Below are 21055 nucleotides of genomic sequence, written 5' to 3'. Positions count from 1 at the left end.
TTTATAATTTTCGATACAATCGTCCCTTTGTTTTACCGCGCGTTCACACCAATAGGGCAAATAACACTTTCATACTCGCAATGTCCCGGCTATTAAACGCATCTTCTCATAATACATAGATTATTTCTTAAATTTTAGTTCAAGGATGAAAAAGTTTTACAAATTTAAACATTTTTACCATTATATTTAACATAGATTTATCATAAATTATTGTCCTCGGGCTGCGATGTGATTTAAATAAACCATCAATCAATCAATCAATCAATCAATCTATCTATCTATCTATCTATCTATCTATCTATCTACATTTCCTCGGGTAATGGCAAGGAGAATTTGTTTGGATATCAGAAGCTTCCTATATCAATTTATTCTTATAACGTTTAAATTTGATTTAAGGGTGATACTGTAAGAAGAAGTAAGAACTCAGTTGCTCGAAGGGGTTAAAGGATCAAGACTCAAGGTAGTTGATGCGGAAGTCATTAGTAGAGTGACTTTAGAAAACCACGTAGGATTTGAGCGTGGCTTGGAGCTTGGGATCGAAATTGTTCCAATATGGCGTCGGGAAGAAGTTCCAAGTTCGACAAAGTTCTTGTCATTGTGGGCGCAATTGTAAGCATAAACGTGGTTTCAATAATAGGAACCTACTTCTTGGACGTAAATGAGAAAACGAAGTATAAACTTATCCTGATTCAATGCTTGCTTGCAACACAGTCGCTCATGTTTTTCACAGCAAGATATTTATGGTTACGTCTGTGCTCTCCACTTTTCAACTCTGCTTCCGTTCTAAACAGAATTCTTTTCCTTCTTTTGATGGTGGTTATCATCCTAGCCCAAGGAAGTATTATGCTGGGGACAATATTTTCTGGCATTGAGCCGCATTGGATTTCTTTGTGGTCTTACATATGTTTAGGATTATTTATACTGTTGACAACGGCGACTTTGCTTGCTGATTTCGTGACGTGTCTGTTTGGAGCGATTAACACGCGCTCTGGTTCTCTCGCATCAAAGTCACGCTATGCAAGATTTCACGTTATCGGTATCATCATAATTTCATTTATGTTGGCGCTGGTAGCACTACATAATGGTCTTAAAGAACCGCTGGTGAAGAACATTAAACTACCTGTTAAAAATCTCCCTCCAGAATTAAACGGATTCACGATTGTTCATCTTCCTGACTTGCATGTTGGGCCCACCGTAGGGAAGACCATGCTGGAAAAAGTAGTTCGAACTACAAATCAATTAAATCCAGATGTCATCGCCCTAACAGGAGATCTGGTTGATTCAACTGTGTATCAGATTCGACAGGCAGTTAAACCATTGCTTAAGTTGAAAGCAAGATATGGTGTTTATTTTGTGACAGGTATAGATCGAGAACATACTTTTCAGTTTGATTTAAATGCTCTTTTAGTTCAAGTCTTCAAAGCCAAGAGTTCTGCCAGTGCCCATCTCACATAAAATGACTAGGAGTACAGGATTGTTACTCATCCAAGATGGGAAACAGAGGTCTGTTGCAGGTACCTTTCTGGCAATTTGTCAAGTTTTCCTGGCAACTTGCTGGTATTCAGTTACACTCTTAAGCTGAAGAGGGTACTGTAGGAGTCTGGTGTTTTTTCCTTATGGCAAAACACATTGACCTTGCCAGGGCTCAAAATAGGACCTTTCAAACCAGAGTCCTTTTTGATCCTGAATCTAGGTCACATCCATGGATGTACACAGCAGAGATTCCCTTTCATATTGTCTAAAGAAGGGTACGTGATGAGAGAGTAAGGACTAACAATCTGATGTGCCTTTTATTTGATAGGAAACCATGAATACTATACTGGTGATGTTGATGGTTGGCTTAAAGAGCTGGAATATCTTGGTGTAACACCTTTGCACAACTCTCATGTTATTTTGACACATCCAGAAAAATCTCATGTAAAAATTTGCCTAGTTGGTGTAGATGATGTAGAAGGTGGATTTCTAAGGTGGGTTACATGCTGGCAATGCATTCTTAGTGAGCAATTCTGTGATTTTTAACTTAGTTGCAAAGTGCCATGGGCAAGAGGGGTATGGTGCTCTAGAAATGAAATGTAACTGAATTTTGAATTGATTTTTTCAAATTAGATCAGGAGATCATGGAAGTGACTTAACCAAAGCAATGAAAGGAGTTGATAGCAACATTCCTACAGTTCTCCTTGCTCACAGACCTAAAGTAGCAAAGCTTTCCTTGGATAATTACAGTGTTGATGTTGTGCTCACTGGCCATACACATGGAGGACAGCTATTCCCAATACATCTGTGGCACTTGATTAGGGAACCATACTTTGCAGGATTATACCAACACAAGTCTGGATCCTATGTCTATGTTTCAAGTGGGGTACATTTCTGGGGCATGCCAATGAGGTTATGGTCACAGGCAGAAATAACTCATGTCACTTTAATTACTACCAGTTAAATATTAGCGTTGTCTCTGTTCAGGTATCTTAAGAAGATTTTTCTAAATTTTTCCAATAATCCACATTCTAAATAAAAGATATTCATATATTTACAGTCGTTCATTCATCACCCACAGGTTTATTATGAACCAATAAAATGACCAGCTCCCAGCTGGCTTGTCAGCTCAGTTAGTAGAGCACTGCATTGATATCACAGAGTTCATGGGTTCAACTGCTGTACATGCCTTAAATTTTTTTAAAGCTTTATTTCCATGATGGCTGTAAATTAGTAGTGTTCATAATCCCTTCCATCTTCATCTTCATGTGCAGTTCAAATATATGATATTCACATTTTAGATGGAAAAATCTATAAACTGACATAACAAAGGAAATACCTTTATTTACAAACAAAACATATTACAAAAATTTATGCAACACAAGGAAATTAATATAAAATTTACAACATGCATTGTTTTTTTAATTGTAGTATTAAACAGGACAATTTTGAATTGGGACAGGCTTACATGTATTTTTTTTATTTTTAATTTTTTTTAAATCATCAGTTGATAACAATGTAAGAAACCTTTTAATCAGAACATTGAAATAAAAGTTTCATTCCATTCCAGAGGAGAAGTATATTCTACAAATAATTGGTTTAGGTGTTGTGGAATCAGCTACTACCACTTCCTGTCCATCAGTCAGACCAATATCTGAAAAGAGAAATGAAGTATCAAAAAAAGTAATTTGTATGTTATTGCAGTAAAACTAATCTTCAATTGATGTGGAAAGAACCAACTGTTACAGTATAAGCATTTCCTTCAGATCATCACACTCATGAAAAAAGGAAACATTTTCCTTTGTTTGACAATGCAGCTTAAAAATACATTATCTTTCTCCATCTATTTACATACAAAATTGATGATACTAGCAGAATGCAAGGCACTTCTTGTAAATTAACTCAGTTCATCAACAAGCCCTTTATATCTTAATGGTTGAGTACTAGAACCAAAATCAAAAGTTGACAAAATTTGACAGTGGACAATTAATCTTAGAATAGAGCATCTCTATTCATGTATATACACAGCTTTCATACCTTTTAACTTCTTAGGTAGATTCTGTTTTGTCCTCTCCTCAATAGACTTCACTGTCTACAAGAATCAAACCTTTACTCATAAGGTGCCACAATGATTCAATATAAACTAAGAATGAGCATATAATTTACTGTATTAGAATTAATGTGAATAATAGGTTAATAAGAGCAGTAGCTGTATTTCTGATACACTTCTCTGAGGGTTATTGTACTCTCTTTTGGGGTTAACTTGAAGTCCAATTCATTGAAAATGTTACCTGCATGTACAAGGTTTTGTTTTTTCCATCAATAATAGTTGTCAGACCAGGTGCCTTCATCTGACTGTTGAAGAAAAACATTTGAAATGAATATTAAAATAATATCAACTTTCACTTTAATTTATACCCACAATCTATTCATACTTACTATGTCTGGCTCTCCATCAGAAAATCAATCAGGGATTTAAGGGTGGCATCTTCAGGCAAGGTTAATACTTGTGGTTGTTGGCTACAAGCTGGGCAGTCATCCTTGAAGTACAAATAACAATTATCAGTCCTACAACTTTATATTACTAAGTCTGATGCTGATACTACAATTTGTGGATAAATGACAAAGCTGAATATTTTGCCAAACAATATTATGCAGCACTTGCTTTAATTTCTGCACCAAACTGTATGGGGAATGGTGACCCCCTCCCCAAAATATTTGTTTAGGAGGGGCTGAGACCCCCTAGCCCCCTGAGACTCCCCTACCTCCTGAGGCTCCCCACCCCCTGAGACCCCCTACTCTCCTGAGACCCCCTTGAGACCCCCTAGCCCCCTGAGGCACCTTTACCCCTTGAGGACCCTAACCCCTTAAGGCCCCTACCCTCTGTCCCACTACCAAATGACCAATGCTAATAACAGTCCTTTTTCAGAATTATCATTTGCTAGGGTTAAGAATAGAATTGAGTAATCAACCTCAGTGTTTAATTAATTTGCAGTTGACAACATCCAAAAGTAAATGCTACCTTTTTTTCAGCCTCAAAAGTGTATGTGTACAGTCCATCAGTATCATTAAAAACCATGTAGTTGTTCAGTGGGTTACAGCAGCTGTTAAACAGCAAAAATAAATATGATTGAAAAGGGATCACCTGCAAGCTAACTGAGCTAGGACACTACCTTCCTGAAGCAACAGGGAATGTGGTTCTGCACAGGAAAGGCTATGTAAGTTTGAGCTAATTGCAAAGCAAGGACTATAAGTTAGAGCTATAGAGAAGATGTTTTATATCTTAGCATAACCTGTTTTTGACTTCTATATGGTAGAGGTTTCATGTATAACAGGGTAAAAAAAAAAACACTGAAAGCAGAGTATGAGAATTGTATGCAGGGAATTTGTTTATCATATTTCTAAGTATGCCCTTCTCCTGTACCACTTCTGTTTTTATTTGATGTCACATGGTAAACTATCATACAACGAAACAACAACCATACCTGGATACAAGCTTGAACACCTCAAGAGCACAAGCAGCTGGTACAAATCAAAATGAATATTCAAGGTACATCAATTCTGTAGCAGCCATGAGGAGGGAAGAACTCAGTTAACTATTTTATACCCATGGAGTATGTTCCCTCAGACCATGGAGGCCATGATGGCCTGTACCAAACCACTTTCAGGTGCATTTTGAAACACCATTCTATAATTGTCACAAATTCCCTACCCTATGCAAGAGTTTTAGTGGACAGCTTCTCCTTCATTTGAACTATCGTAATGCAAGACAAGCCTGCATGCTGAGGTGATCAATTTGGAAATTAGGGTTGAGCACTCTTCAACCTCCGCTACCACTAGCACTATTAATTTGAGGTAATATATATTATACTCTAATCTGCACCGTAGTCTTTGAAGTCTATCCCATATCCCAAAGGCAATTACAGTAAACCACTTGAGTCAATTTACCTGCAATGACAGCATTTGTAGAAGCCACAGCAGGAATAATATGCTTGACTACACCTTGAGGAAAAGATAATTTAAGACAGATGTCAAACCTTTGTCTTGAATTTCAGGCAAAGAAAATGGAATTGCAAAAGATTTGATAGAAATAATAAGTGCTACATAAGGATTTATCTTCTAGTTAAATTTTTTTTGTAACAGTCCACACACATGACAGACTTTGTACAGAAGCCTGAGAAACAATTGTCAAGAGAGCTTTAAATCTGACTAGGAGTGAGACTACGACAAAAGTTTGGACAAAGAGTGGAGTGGCACTAGCCCCTTGAGGTCTTCCTCACCTGCAACAAATTTGTAACTTAAAATAAACATGATGTGACAAATGAGAGCGTAGCTTTTTCAGGATTAATAGAACACTTTACAAATAAACATCAAGTCTCTGTGGTTTTTTTGTATTCTTGAAATAGTTTTATCTGGAAAAAGAACAATTTTGACTAACCTTTCAATTTGAAGTGTGAATACAAGATCTCCAGTAAAACCCATAACTAGCTACGACTTTTCCAGAGTTTGCATGACCTGTCATGCAAAATACTTGTGGCAAGGAAACCTTATAGTCATAGCCATACTTGTAGTCAGATCTAAAGCTCTCTTATATTTTACCATCAACTAGGACAGACTAAACACCACTATACCAAGGAGTGGTTTCTTTGACCATATTATTACAGTGCTAGTTGATTCTTGTGTACTCGAGAGCACTGCTATCAACAGGTAGTCTCTCTGTGAGTTCTCACCTTGAGTTAGTCTGTATGTCACTCCCTGGATGTTAAAACTATCTGCTCTTTCTTTGGCTTTGTCGTAAATCCACTGAACATGGGCAGGATCATCTCCATCAACAGACACACCCTCTAACATAAGCAATTGCGATTGACTTAATTAGTGAAAGATGGCTCTTGCAAAAATAGCCTATGCAAGGTACACTATCAATATCAGCAACCAAAGAAAGTATTAATTACGTACAATGAAAGTGTCATACCTCCAAAGGGATGTTCTTGTGGCCAAACTAGTACCTTTGCATATTCCACACAGTGTTCTGGCATACGAGGGGTGTGTGCAATGGTGCATAAAGGGAAGTTAACCTGTGAGATAAACAACAATAAACTACTCATCAACACCTGTAGCCTGAAAAAAGTCCCTGATAGAAAACAGGCATCCCCAGAGAAAATGATTGAATCTACCATAGTACCATATCCATTTCTGAATCATACTTGGCTTACTCCTGCCCCATTCAGCTCTCTTTTAATTATTAGAAACAAGATACAAAAACTATAAATTAATTAAAGTACATAACATTTAATAACTTTGTGCAGTATAACCATTTGAACATCAACAATAATTTGGGGGTAAAACTCATTGAAGTTCCACAAATTCAAGTAAGTGTAAGTATTACCAATCAGATCAGAGTAATTGCAAACGCAAGTCATAAGTACTCTATCAAACTAAAAGAGATAAGTCAAGGGTTTAATGCATTATGAGAATTCTTTGTTACGTAAAAGCCTCTCTCATGATGATTATGATGACCAATTCTTTCATGGCAAATAAGCCTTCTTAGCCTCACTTTTAGTGAAAATTATTTGAGTTTTACACATTTTGTTGAGGCCAAGAAGAATAATCTTCATAATTACATATGTACAGTAAGAATGATAATTAAGCCCGCCTTCTGTGGAAGATGTCTAAAATCAATCAATATTAGTCTGACTTACTTGTGGCGGATATAGATCCAGTGTGCACTCCACACAGGCTGTTAAACCTGGTATAATTACTCGTGCATTGCCTTTAAAACCTGTATGATTTAACATAATTATTATGAAAATATTAACCAGGATACAGTCAGTTTCCTGTTCATTACTCAATGTCTCTAAATCTGATAGTATTTTACATGTGAACCCTTTGCAACCCAGTGTTATCTAATGCTTTCTGTTAAGAGGATTTCTGTATTAGTCCATCTACATTCAGCATGCTTTACATATATGAAGATGTTATCAGAGACATCATATAAATAGTAATAGTCATCCTAACAAAACAACAATCCTTGCCAAAGTGCTCAGGTTGATCGGTAGCAAATTAGAACCAATGGCCAATTAGAGCAACAACAGTTTACAATTACAAAACTTAATTTTTCGCATTCAAAGGAGTTTCCTTGGGAATTTAAATTTTCTTGAGTCTTGCCTTCTGTTCCACCATCTACCATAGGAATAATACTAGTCTGATCCAGTGTGCCATCCTCTTCATACTCTAACAGACTAAGCTGAAACAGAAAAATAGTTTGTATTCCCTACTGTGATTCTAAAGACTAGAATCATGGTATCATTTGTATAAAAGGGCTACCAGAGGACTGGCAGGGAAGATTAGAGTTAGGAAGACAAATACAACTTGTTTTTATTATCAATTTTAACTACTGAAAAAATTGTTGTATAAATAATTGAAATAACTCATACCACCATTCCATTTATCCATCTCCTTGCCACAATGGAATCTAATCCACAGACTATGAGGTGAAATCCTGCCATAAATAATGTATTGAATATATGATTCATGGTAGGACAAACAAGACGCAAGTAACCAAATTGTGTAGATATGAATGACTGTTGCGATAAATTACTTAATATGATTTTATGAATGTATGTTTAACATTCTTTAATCAAACAGCCTCCTAAAAAATCACAGTTATCTGGAAGTAACTTAAGATGCTCCATCATATCTGACCAGCACTTTAAACTCATTTTCACATTTTGCAATTTTCAGTTTTCTAGAGACCCCATTGATTGAACAAACCTCTATAAAAATCTGCATCATAGTCTTGAATCTTTTTAAAATGTCTGTAAAATAACTTGTCAAAGAAGCTCATCTTATACCAACATTGTATCATACCAAAGTTATTAGTCAAAGGTGAAAGATTTTCATCTTAAAAGTGCCAGAAATTTCATAGAAGCTGATTTTATCTGAAGATCACCAAGAAATTTCTCAAGATGCTTCAAATAGTAACATTAAGTTGTCCTCTACACCCAATGTTTCAACTAATGTATAATTATTCCAACCCATAGACTTTTCATTTCTCTTGGTAGTAAGAGTTAGCACTGTTAGTGATCATTCAAACCCTTTGGCTTCTTGTTGGCAGACAAAATTCACCAGCACTTTTTGTATTTTCTTAAAAAAGTGCCCAGCACCTATTTAAAATTTGGCTGAAAAGAGGGGCACTTATTGGTAGAAGGGCACTTAATTGAGGAGGTCACTTATTAAGAAATTATTAGCCTGTACTGATTCCATTGTAGTTGAAGCTTAAAAAGTTATAAATAAAGTGACTCACAATAGAAACAGGTTTTCCTTGGATCTCTGCTATTTAAAGAAGTATGAGAAGAGAAGGGATGGGGGGGACTTATTCAAGGGGGCATGTGTTTGATGTTATGGCCAAGGGGATGGACACTTATTTGGGGGGGGGGTGTGCTTTTTAAAGAGTGAGCGCTTATTTGATGAAATACAGTACATACTGGCATGAGATCTGAGTTTACAATCCACAGGTGTGACAGGTGCAAAAATTTACTCTAAGTTTATAAGAGTCAGACATAGCTTAGATGATAAAATTTTAAAAAACATTCAAATTTACTAGTCAGAAGCAGAAAAAGGAAACAAGTTATGAATTCAAAGGATACGGAGTAACATTACAGCCTGCCACTCTACTGTTGATAAACTCTACAGCTACAACAGCTTTGGGTTTTCCTATATCTTTTGGTCTTGAAATTAAGGGAAAACAGAAAATCACATGTCAGAAAGATTGTGCCCAAATCAGCATGCACTGAAAATGTTTACCTGATAAGGGTTAATTATATCCACATTGACCAATCAGAGTACTTTGTTTCCTTGGTATGCCACAGGATAAAGTTTACCTGAATGAAGTAAACTTCACCATTAGAAGTTCACAAAAGAGAGCACTTATACAACCTGCATAGGCACAGAATGATTATACTCATTCAATCCTGCCTTCTGTGAATAAAACTACGCCATTTTGGGGTAACATCATAAAAATGATTAGCTTACAACTGAGATTGATATAAAACAAAAAAATTCCAGAACACAAGACATCTTCAGTAAAGATTTGAAAACTAACTTCATTCAATATACTGAATATTCAGTATACTGCATGGATGATAAAAAAAAAGGTTAGTAATACCTGAACAGAAACTGTCTATTTAGATTTGAAACATCTATTGTATCCATATCAATAACATCTATGTTCCTAAACCCACTCAATGCCTGCCAAGCAAAGATGTAAAGCATTAATTCAAACTTGTTTTAACCCTTCAAGTCCCCAGGGGCCAGATTTTCAAAAGTTGTGGAAACTTAACAGGCCTAAAGCCATATTTTAAAATCAAAATTTAAAGATTGGAGAAGCAGGTTCTGGCAACAGCTTTCGGTATCATTTTCAAAACCTTTGAGACTCCCATCTGGAATGAAAACAGTTCTGCTTTACACACCTGTAAAGCTACCTGAACATTCAAGAAACAGGCTTGAAGGGTTAAGCAATAATAAAATATTAGGCATTTATATACGAAACTAACTAAGCACTCATTTAAATAACAAATAGTATAACATGAATACCATCACTCCAGTCCTATACAGAAAATTAATTGTCTAGTAAAAAACAAAAAACGTTGGCAGGTATAGAATATAGATGCAAGAGTGAGCATATATTCAAAAAGCAACAAGACACGCATTTCTTTGCAAAGTCAAATACTCACCAGATCCTTCAGTAATTCACAGCCTAATCCTCCAGCTCCAATAACCAGAATTTTAGCTGTATCAAGCATAAATTCAAGAACCTAGTGAAGAAAAGGGAGCCAGGGTGCAAGAAATGCTGCTGAGTTCAAATTGCCAATGTTGACAGTGGCATGCAATTTGACAATTTACACTTCTTTTGTGAAGACACAAAAACACCTCTAATACCAGTTTACTATAAAGCATTTGAAGAGTGCCCTAGAAATTCATTTTAATTCAAATTGCTTAGACTCCAAAGAAGAAACTTCATACATGTGCTAGTTAGGGAGTAAGGGGACAAGAACCTTCACCTTTTTTTCTTATCCTGCTGTCTTGAGCCTGTGCGTTTTTTCTCTCCTGCTTTGTACTCTCATTAATAACTTAATTTCTCCCTCTTCCTTATTTTCTTGGGGCCCTCCAATCTCCAATCATTGCCCCTTCCCCCACCTCACTAAGTCCCCCCCCCCCCTCACTAAGTCTGACACCATTAATCATACAGTGCCATAATGCTGATTATTTTTTAGTTTGAGTGGTAAGTAAGATCAGTATTTATTTGTCAAAGTTGTCCATTGGTAATACCTGAGGTCCAGGTTCAAAGTCTTGATGAGCCAAAGGCCCGCTTCTCAACAGCAGTCTCTGAACATGACTCCATCTACCAGACCAATCACCTTTGTTTTCTACCACCATTCTGAAGATATAAATTCACATTACTAGTCAGAGTGGAACACAGCCCCATATTTTTTTCCAAGTTGGCACGTGTAAGATTTGAACAGTTTTTTAGAAAGTACAGTCTGCCTACAACATGTTCTTGGATAAAGAGATAGGTAACACTTTTTAACTTTTATCATAATCCAGAGTTACTTTCAGCTGAGATTTGTCCGACTCATCGCACGTGTTTTTAAAGTCAAAACAAGAAAACTTTGATGTACAATAATTGCAAGGTGTCTTTGATGTATAAAATAACCAATAAATGGAAAATATTTTGTGACAATTGGTTCATAAAATCCCTTACTGTTTACATCTTTTCATTCATAGGTAATCAGCTGGCCCCGAAAAAGATGAAACATGTTATATTTTTTAGCGTTTTTTTTTTTTTTGTTTGTTTGTTTGTTTATTTGTTTGGTTTTTTTTTTATCATAATTGGGCACATGTATCCTCCATCTGTGATATCCTTAGGAAATATTTATAATTTCAAATCTTCTCAAGGCTTATGAATTGACGTTGGGATCAAGAAGGTTTGGAATGTTTCTCCGATATTTTAGAAAATAAACTGAAATCCTTTCTGTTTGACACAATCTCTAGGCTGCGCGATTCCAATGAGACAAATCGTGTCCCATGTGAGCATTAAATTGAAAAAATAGCACACCTTAATGTCTTGGAACAGTTACGCAAGAGTTATTAACCTAGCATTGGTAAAAATAAGTTTTAAATATAGCTACATACGGAGTTTCCGAAGAATTTTCTTCCACCTCCATTCTGCCCAACCGCAAGCTAACCTGTAGCGCCTTACTGCTGACAAGCAAATAAGTGACCGAGCCTTCCACACGGAACCACAGATGACGTCTGAAACTAAGATATTTAATTCATTTCCACTTGCCATTGAATAACAGATCATTACTCTTTATCCGCTTGCGGACAAGACCGTCAGCTACGAAAATTATTGTGCATAGTGAGCACTCCATACGATTCAAATTGAAGAACTTTGCAGTGCTAAGCGCTCTAACACATTCATCGAACTTCGAAGAAGACGGCGGAGGCGAAAGTAAGCTGGTTAAGCAAAGCTACTTATGGCTTTTTCTAATCTGCAATCGATGTTCAAGTTAGCTCAGAGACCTACGCATGTAATCAGTGGAAGACAAGGTGAAGAATTTGAGCTCAAAACAAACGCAAAAGATGCCTTGTTGATCGTAAGCAACTGCACAGATTGCTATGCACGGTTACAAGAAAAAGCTGCTAAGTTACTCATTGAGAAATGTGACAATTTGGTGCTAGACGTATACTGCACGCTGATATCAGGTGTACTGGAACTTCTGTCCTGCAAGAAAATTGTTTTGAATTTTCTTGAATGTGGTCAGGTTAGGAAGACTTTTAACTCTGGTGTACAAATCTTGTTTTATAATAACGTATAAGTCTCTCTCCACCTCTAGGAATAACCAAAGGAGAACTTCCCCAAACGGTAACGATACATTTGCGGGCAGAATAGTGATGATAGAAAAGAAAAGTGTCAGTTAGGGGAGACTGCTCGGTTACCACTAAATTATCAGTGTTTAAATCATAAGAAATGTGTGTCTGACGGATGAGGAGAATTATTTTTGAGATCTGAAGGGTGGAAGAATTAAAATCGGTGAAGAATCAAATTGGAAAGACATATTGCAGATTCGTGGTAACTCGAGCTACTTTACTTGTATTATTAAGCACCATATGACAAGCAAGGTGAAGGTGTGATCTGCAAAAGTTGGAGTCAACCCAGAAAAATACCTCAAAATAATGTTATATAAAAATAAAGTAACTGCTTAGTCTGTAACTTAGTCAAACGACAAACTCTGCATCTGAATCAAATGCCTATTCTGTCAAAATATCCATCTACAACAAGTCGTCAAACATGAAGCTTCTTTCAGTTAGAAAATTTGAACACGAGATTAGAAAGTTACTTCCAAATCATCTTGAGCCACAAACATTTGTCCCTATAAAGGACAGAGGATCCCCAACTCCAAAATTAATCTCACTTAAATTTTTCAAGCTACTCAAGTTAGTTATTAAAAATACCAAATGTTTTGTTTCTGACAGATTCCAACTATCATGGCAGATAGTACATCAGATCTGTCAATAAATCTGCTGAAGCATTCCCAGTTTGAATCTCTGTATCTTCATGGCAATTCAAGTAATATTGAGGTCTGTGTTGGTGAAGACACCTCAACAAAATATCCAGTGTCTTTTCCAACAGATGTCCCATCACATTTTCAGTTTGTTGCATCATGGGAGAAAGAGAAGGAAGGTTGGAAGCTTGTTTGCGAAAAGGTTGTGAGGGATGGTGTGTTCCCAACTACAGAACGTGAAATGAAGGAAGCTCAAGAAAAAAAAGCAAGAGACCTAGAGAAATTGGCAACGGCCCTTTCTGATATTGTCAGGATAACCCCAAAAGAACAGCTGCAGAAAGACAAAGGAAGCCCAGGTACTGCAGCTGGGGCTGAAAATAAATAACTTTTTAAACAAGATCTAAGCAAAGCTTGTTATCAACCATGGCAAATTTCCCTTGTCAGTAGGGTTTAGGAGGAAAGCTAGTGATTTTTTTGTTTTGGCAATGGCTTGTTAAATAGTTTGTTTATTTCTCTCTTAGTCTATAAACATTATTAGATGTCTGAAATAAATGTTATAAAGAATCCCCTGTCTAAATATTGCAACTGATTCAACTCTAAACCAAAATAGAGCATTTCAAAGAGTGTATACAAGGGTGTGCAAGGTGATGACTGTTTTGGGAATATTTTCAGTGAATGATAACACTCTTGCATTTCTTTCACTACTCTCTACAAAGTTGTTTCCCTATGATTTTCATGACCTCCCTGTGTAACTCAGAAGTGTTTCCTTGGCAAGGGTCAAACGTAAAGCCTAACATGGGTAGAGGCACTTGCCAAAGATACTCTATCAGTCCAAGAATTATTAAATAAAGGGATTTTTTCCTCAGAATATCAAATACATTTGCAATTAAAACATTGATAGGGATAAAGAATAGCATAGTAAGTAGGGAAAATTAGTTCAATACCAAATTTCCCATGCTAAAACTATGAAAAACATGCAGAGAAATGATATTTAGATTTGGGAGTGAACACAGGCTAAGCTGTTACTTCAGGACCTGGAACCACCATCAAAACAAGAAAAAGGTAATGAGGGCTTGGCTTGAATCTTTATTCCTAGACTTTAAACTTTCTTTAAAAGCAGCTCAGATACAGGACAGAAAAAGTCAATGTACTGTGCTTTTGGGAGCTTCCTGAAATTCCCTTGATATTTAGAAAAGTAAAATCAATTATAGCCCTGCTAATTAGTGACATTTTCTTTCTGTGTTGTATTTACTTGCATTAACTGCAATACTGTGGCATTTTTGTGAGGATTACATTCCTGCATCCATTTCAAGTTTTTCTTTCATTGGCTTACTACATTGGTTTACCATGTAACATTTTCCTGTGATACCAATACATAGTTTGAGCACTAATAATGGGAAGAGACAAAATTGTTTATTCAGGTTGTAGTTTTGAATTTAATCAACACATTCTCTTGGCTATTTTTCTAGGAGATTAAGGCTCAGATCTATGATCAAAGTAGCATTAACACCAATTTCTTTTTACTTCGTGTTCTTGAAAAAGTTTCTGCTTCTTTCAGTGAATTGGTAATTTGATAAATGCTTGTTTTAATCATCAATGTATTTGGTCTGAACACAGGTCCCCCAGAAGCAAAACCTACATCAGACAAACCCACTGGAAAGCCAAGCCCAGGTGGAAGAGACCATCATAACATTAAGAATGAGGATGACAAGAAAGAGTTCTTTGACTCTCCAGAAGAGCTGGAGCAAAAGATTGATCTTCTTGCAAAATGGGTCAGGGAGAGTAAACACTGTGTTATGTTCACAGGTGCAGGAATCAGCACAAGTACAGGTATCCCTGATTTTCGAAGTGGCATGAACACTGTTCTCAAGACAGGCCCTGGTTTATGGGAGATACAAGCTAAAGGTGTTGCTCGCCAGCCAGGTAAAGTAACTCCCATGTTAAAGGCAATACCTTCACCTTCCCACATGGCCATTGTGAAACTCCATAAGGAAGGGTTGGTTAAACTCACTGTCAGCCAAAATGTTGATGGTCTCCACTTGCGCAGTGGCATTCCCAGCGATGAACTTGCTGAACTTCATGGAAATACCAACCTAGAAAAGTGTACTACTTGTGGTGCTAAATATTTGAGAGACTTTGACACACGAACTGCCAGGAAAGTGCATGACCACCTGACTGGAAGGTCCTGTGATAATATCAAGTGCTGTGGACTTTTAGTAGACTCCATTATAAACTTTGGAGAGAGTCTGCCTGATGATGACCTGATAAAGTCATACCAAGAGGCTGAAAAGTCAGACTTAATGATTGTGCTTGGGTCCAGCCTTCAGGTTTATCCAGCAGCAGACATTCCAGCCACTGTCATTCGCAGGAAACAGAAACTGGTGATCTGCAATTTGCAGAAGACACCACTCAGTTCACAGAGTTCCCTTCAAATACACAGCCAGATCGATACAGTAATGAGGGGGGTGATGGAGAGACTTGGCTTAGAGATTCCACCCTTCAGGGTTCAGCGTCGCTTTGCTGTTGAGACAAGTCAGGATAAAATGTTGATTCAAGGCCTTGACATACAATGTAACACTCCATATTCTTTCTTAAAGCAAGTATCTTTGCATGTGTCACAGGAGATTGAAGGCACAAAGAAAATTATTGATGAAAAAATCCTTTCTAAGGAGCCTCTGGAAATGTGTTTCAGGCAAAGCCTAAGTATCTCAGATACTACTCCATTGATTGCAGAGCTAGAGTTTGGTTTCCAGGGTCACTATGGTGAACCAAGCATGTCCTTTACTCATTCTGTTACAAGCTTTGGGAAGGCTTTGTTTCATGCAGAATACAATTTAAGTAAAGGGGAGTGGTCACTGAAAAAAGAATGAAAACACTCTAAAACCACAGATACACATAATACATTGAACTTGTATTTGTGCTTGAAGATTTCTGTTTTGCTTACCTGTAGAATGTCATTTCTATTTGAAAGTAAATTTAGCAATGGACATGATAAAAAATTTTTAAGTAACTTTCAAGGGTGTTGGAAAGTATGCAGATTCTGTTATGAATTAATATCCTGTGCTAAAAATCTATACCACCATGTCAATTAGAGTGTTTTTTTCTCTTGAAGAAAAGGCTTTTTGAATGATATCAGCTCCAATCATTATTGGTCTTAAGGACAATACTATGTTTACAGAAGTATACTGTATTGTCTTAAGTGTATCAGGTTACCAGTTCTTAAGCTCACTGACAGTTTGTAAAGCTCTGACAACTTTAATATTGTATTATAAAAAAGATATATATCAGTGGGCATATTTCCATATTTGTAATAAAAATCTATGCATTTTAAGCATTTACCTTTGAATATGATTATCAGTAATACAAATTTGGGCTAAAGTCTATTTTATATTTTTTCATATATTGCAAGGTGTAACATCCCCATCTAACACTCATAATCTGTCCCACCCACCCTCCACCACAGGCTCAATTATCCCTACCCCTCTACCCTGGTATTTGCCTGTGGTTCTACAAGGATAGGATTTTCCAAAAATCCAAAACTAATTGATAAAGATTTTTTGAAAACTTTTGAAGTTGTCAAGAACTCAACTGTTATTGGCACTTTTTCGTTTTGTTTAGTTTTGCATTTTTTATTATGTACTAAAAGCGTTGAATAATTAAGAAATCTGGTTTGACGACGATGATGTTTTATCCCAACTCTTATTGTTGGAAGAGACTGGTACCCAAGTGTTCGCTCCAGTCTTAGATTGTAGTCGATAAGCTGCGAAACTCCCTAATATTTCATAGTCGTAGCATAGAAACACAACTTAAAATTACGAAATCCTTTTCAACGAAGTACAAGATCATCATAAGGTAAGTTGTTCTTTTGTTCACATCATTTTCTGTCATAGAAATCGAACGAATTGCGAGATCTGTTACTCCCACGTCTGTACAGCTTTGTTTCTCTTGGTCCCTGGTAACCATCGTTACAACTTTTATAATGCAACACTTCATGGAGAACTCTAATACACATAGAGAATATTTTCAAGAAATTACACCTGAAACATATTATTTATGCGATGCATTTGGTGAGATCGATGGTTTCGACGTAAGAATTCTGGTGGCTTCGAATTCAAAACATACTCGGTCTTGTACGTAATATCATGGTAACTCAACGTCTAGATTAGAGAATATAAACATTCTTGTGACACAAATATCAAATATTAGTTAAGTTTAATTGAAACCGAAATTAAATTTTTGCTGAGTGGGTTGTATAAACAACTAAGTATCTAATTTTGTCACAGGCTTTCGCTATTCGGCTGGCGATCTCTCCTTTTCTCAATGTCGGTTGAGTCCAGTTCTATACGAAAATGTATAAAAGTTCTTTTCGGGTTACTTTTTTTAAAATGGGAAACAGATGCAATATTTTAGTCAGGCCGGGAGCTTCGCAGATAACACAAAATTGGCGGGAAGTCCTGGGACAATAATACTAATACCTAATAATACTTAAAACCTGTTTCGTCAGACAGATTTTAAAATGGTTACTCTATAGGAGTTGCTTAGCTAAGCTAATAAAATGAAAATACAGCTGAGAAATCAATTAAACTCTACGTACTACAATTGTTAGTTGGGTAAGGCATAGAAAAAGTTTGGAGACAGGGTGTTAACAATAATATAATGATGATGTCATGGGCAACCTTCCTCATTATCCGAATCTCAAGATCCCTGCATGGAGTGGTTTGTAATTAGTGGTTCGCAATGATTTGTTTAATTCTGTTGAAATTGCAACTTAATATTTAGCTTCTTTCTTTTTTCATCAGCTCTGTCCATGGCAGCAAATTTCGCATCAAAATCCAATTCAAAAGCATCTGGATCACACATGGAAGCAATGTTCGCCCAAGCTCAGAAAACCCAGGCGGCTCTTCAAGAAGACCACAAGAATGCCCCTATGACCACACCTAGCAAAGCTGGCTCAAAAGTTCCACAAGCAAGACATGGGAAGGCATCAGGCTTGAAACCATCTTATGGGTCTGCTGCTCCCAAACCAAAACCAAGATCAAATGCAATATCGAGTAAGTTTGAGAAGAAGGAGTATTTTGATGAAGAGGATGTGCTGTCAGAAAAGATTCAGGTTCTGGCTCAATGGATTCGTGAGAGTCGATACTGTATTGTCTTCACAGGAGCTGGTATCAGCACAAGCACTGGTATTCCTGATTTTAGGAGTGGTGTGAACACAGTTCTAACCACTGGCCCTGGGGTGTGGGAGCGCAAGGCTCATGGCATCAAGTTACCCTCCCAGCAAAAAAAAGTGCAAAGTGTGTTAAAAGCTGTGCCATCACCATCACATATGGCAATAGTTAAGCTTGTGAGGGAAGGCCTAGTAAAGTTTGTGGTCAGCCAAAATACTGATGGCCTGCACAGACGCTCACGCCTTGATCCCAAGTGCCTTGCTGAGCTGCATGGTAATACAAACATGGAACATTGTTTAAAGTGTGGGTCAAAGTTTATGCGTGACTATAGAACCCGCACAGCCAAAGCTGTACATGACCATTTGACAGGCCGTACCTGTGATGACCCCAAATGCCGTGGCCCCCTTGTGGACTCCATAATAAACTTTAATGAAGATGTTCCAGAGGATGAACTAGACAGTGCATTTGAAAATGCAAAGCTTGCAGATCTATGCATAGTTCTGGGTTCAAGCCTTAGGGTTTACCCGGCTGCGGACATACCAGGGGACATGATCAAAAGAGGAGCTAAAGTGGTGATTGTGAACCTCCAGAAAACACCTTTCAACAAAAGATGTGCTTTGGAAGTTCACGCTACCATTGACATTGTTTTACTCAAACTTTTGAAAGAATTCGGCCTTGAAGTGCCACAGTTTCAGCTCAAATGATGCTTCCAAGTTGATGTCAGGAATGACTCACTGTTGATTCAGGGACTGGATCCGGCCACAAAAACACCCTACTCATTTTTAAAACAAGTGAAAGTAGAGATTCCTCCTCTCAAAAAAGATATAGAGTTGATGAAGGAGCCCTTTGAGGTCAAGTTCCCAAGGCAAGTAGTCCTGTCAAAGGAGAATCCAATGCCCATAAGCCTTACACTTAGCTTTCAGGGCCATTATGGGGAACCTGAATTAAGAATTGAAAAGAATATTGAAGAAGTTGGACCAACTATGTTCTTGCTTACTTTTGATGTCACAACAGTTGAGTGGGAAACGGAGGTCTTGGAGGAATAATGAGACATGACTATAAAAGGTGGAACATTGTTCATTTACGGCAATGGAAGGCTGAACATGAACATATTAATATGTAGAGTTTTGAGGAAGCCATGAATTGTCTCTTTTCGTCAATTTATGTTACATTTAAAAGTATTTTAGAAAACATTTTAAGTAATTGAAATGCCAAAAACATGTTTTAAATTTTTTATTTTCCACAATGGGAACTTGTAAGCCTGCATGCTCTCATTGGTTCTAGTACCATGAGAAGTGAACCTGCTTGTATTGCTACTTAAGAGACAGGGGGGTAACAAGTTAACATTTGGTCAGTTTTGAAGCTGCTACACTGCATTTTTCTTTTTCAAGAAAATCATTCAAATTCTCCAGAGTCTCCAGGAAATTAAAATTTAAAGCACCATAGAATATCATTGAATAGAAATTGATTATATACCTTTCTTCTAGCCATAGGGTATAATTAAATGTAAGTAAAAGTTTTTTTTGTTTTTTTCAAAAAAATGTTCCCTTTAATGATGAAAAGAATGTTGTGCAACACTTGAACACACTACATCTCTTTTTATTTTGTGTTCACTTTACAGTCTCTACTGTTGTTCAAGCAGTTCCTTTCGTATCTGTTCCATGAGGCTGGTGAAAAGGCATGTACAGTATTAGAAGAACGCTGGCTTTCAGAAGAATGCATGTATGCTGTAATGACATGCATTAATGCGGAGAAAATCCAATTTGTCACCCAGCTTCCTAGTAAAGTTCCTTCCTCTTTTTTAATTAGAGCTTAACCGACTGACGTTCCTTTTCTCTTGATAAAAATCACGCTACTAGCGCCGCAGGACCTGCAGGTCGCGTTACTCAAGGACTCAGACTTTCTCGCATGCAAACAAACGCTAGTGTCGAGATGCTATTAATTACGGCCTGCTCGTTAGTTATCCTTACCAATCCAGGGTCTGGTCTCTCGAAAGTCTAGGTAGCTAAAACTCCAATCTTTAATGAAGAGAGAACAGCTTCAGAGGCCCGTTAAGTTACCGGGATCTTCGAGAAATGGGCCCAGATGCAAAAACTTAGCCTCTTATCTCGAAGATTGACTAGGATCTAATTTCTCCTCACAATGTCACTACTGAATCGAACATTAAGGTAATGAGAATAAAGGAAATGATCACCATTTAAAGAAGCTCTTGTTTGTTAAACAAATTCTCCTTGTCAGCTCCTTAGTAAATGTAGAGAGAACAGTATGGAGAATATGCATACTGATGTTAGGGTGTAAAGGGTTAAAACAATGGTGACTTGAAATTGGTCTCTCTTGTTTACACCTACTACAGGCAGTTAACCTGTTTTAATCCAGAAGCACTGAAAGCAGCATCTGTTGTGTATTAGGGATCGATATACTACTATAGAGTAATGCGTGAATCAGACCAGGTGCTCTACACAACTGCTTTATTAGAATACCATGGACTAAGTTACATTAAATGATATAGAGGAAGATGTTTATCGTCTTGGCACGAACGTGGGACAAAGAAAAAATCCTGAGTCCCCATGAAGGATCGAACCTCAGACCTTCGGATTCCGCGCTCCGATGCTCTGCCACAATGATGGATAGGCATAATCACGTGACTGCGGTCAAGGGTGTGCAACTGTTATCTGCGAAGCTCCCTACACAGCGAAAATTTGATTGCGGTTTCGATTGTACTTAACTGATATTTGATATTTGTGTCACAAGAATGTTTATATTCTTTAATGTAAACGTTGAGTTAACATGATATTACATACAAGACCGGGTATGTTTTGAATTCGAAGCTACCAGAATTCTTACGTCGAA

At 37.1% G+C, this 21055-nt stretch overlaps 4 protein-coding genes across 5 annotated transcripts; 3 read left to right on the top strand and 1 right to left on the bottom strand.

Annotated features, from left to right (window-relative positions):
• Positions 1-338: 338 nt before the first annotated feature.
• On the top strand, positions 339-3882 carry LOC113673943 (transmembrane protein with metallophosphoesterase domain). Its single transcript, XM_027190416.2, has 3 exons — positions 339-1360; positions 1802-1967; positions 2107-3882. Exons 1-3 carry the CDS (start codon positions 553-555, stop codon positions 2435-2437), a joined length of 1305 nt encoding a protein of 434 aa, XP_027046217.2. The 5' UTR covers positions 339-552; the 3' UTR covers positions 2438-3882.
• LOC113673942 (NEDD8-activating enzyme E1 catalytic subunit) lies at positions 2798-11789 on the bottom strand. The gene is made up of 18 exons (XM_027190413.2): positions 11665-11789; positions 10801-10909; positions 10206-10286; positions 9638-9720; positions 9120-9200; positions 8245-8288; positions 7908-7972; positions 7639-7717; positions 7173-7252; positions 6446-6548; positions 6204-6317; positions 5422-5475; positions 4959-4995; positions 4496-4577; positions 3913-4013; positions 3765-3828; positions 3511-3565; positions 2798-3127 (listed from the first exon to the last, which is right to left on the bottom strand). The coding sequence occupies exons 1-18, from the start codon at positions 11694-11696 to the stop codon at positions 3030-3032; spliced, it is 1362 nt and encodes a 453-aa protein (XP_027046214.2). The 5' UTR covers positions 11697-11789; the 3' UTR covers positions 2798-3029.
• Positions 11757-16371, top strand: LOC113673941 (uncharacterized). Of its 2 annotated transcripts, none has more exons than XM_027190410.2 (3): positions 11757-12081; positions 13009-13393; positions 14655-16371. In XM_027190410.2, the coding sequence occupies exons 2-3, from the start codon at positions 13021-13023 to the stop codon at positions 15905-15907; spliced, it is 1626 nt and encodes a 541-aa protein (XP_027046211.2). In that variant the 5' UTR covers positions 11757-12081; positions 13009-13020; the 3' UTR covers positions 15908-16371. The 2 variants fall into 2 exon arrangements, with proteins under 2 accessions (XP_027046211.2, XP_027046210.2); XM_027190409.2 differs by having other exon boundaries at positions 11776-12296.
• A 386-nt stretch (positions 16372-16757) lies between these two features.
• Positions 16758-19782, top strand: LOC113674047 (uncharacterized). The gene is made up of 2 exons (XM_027190519.2): positions 16758-16889; positions 17837-19782. Exon 2 carries the CDS (start codon positions 17845-17847, stop codon positions 18907-18909), a length of 1065 nt encoding a protein of 354 aa, XP_027046320.2. The 5' UTR covers positions 16758-16889; positions 17837-17844; the 3' UTR covers positions 18910-19782.
• The last annotated feature ends 1273 nt before the right edge of the window (positions 19783-21055 follow it).

This window comes from Pocillopora damicornis, chromosome 3 (genome assembly GCF_964200805.1).
Source record: "Pocillopora damicornis chromosome 3, jaPocDami1.2, whole genome shotgun sequence".
NCBI classification, from domain to species: Eukaryota; Metazoa; Cnidaria; class Anthozoa; order Scleractinia; family Pocilloporidae; genus Pocillopora; species Pocillopora damicornis.
Note: the sequence above shows the minus strand (reverse complement) of the source record. Positions and strands in the feature narration are given on the sequence as shown.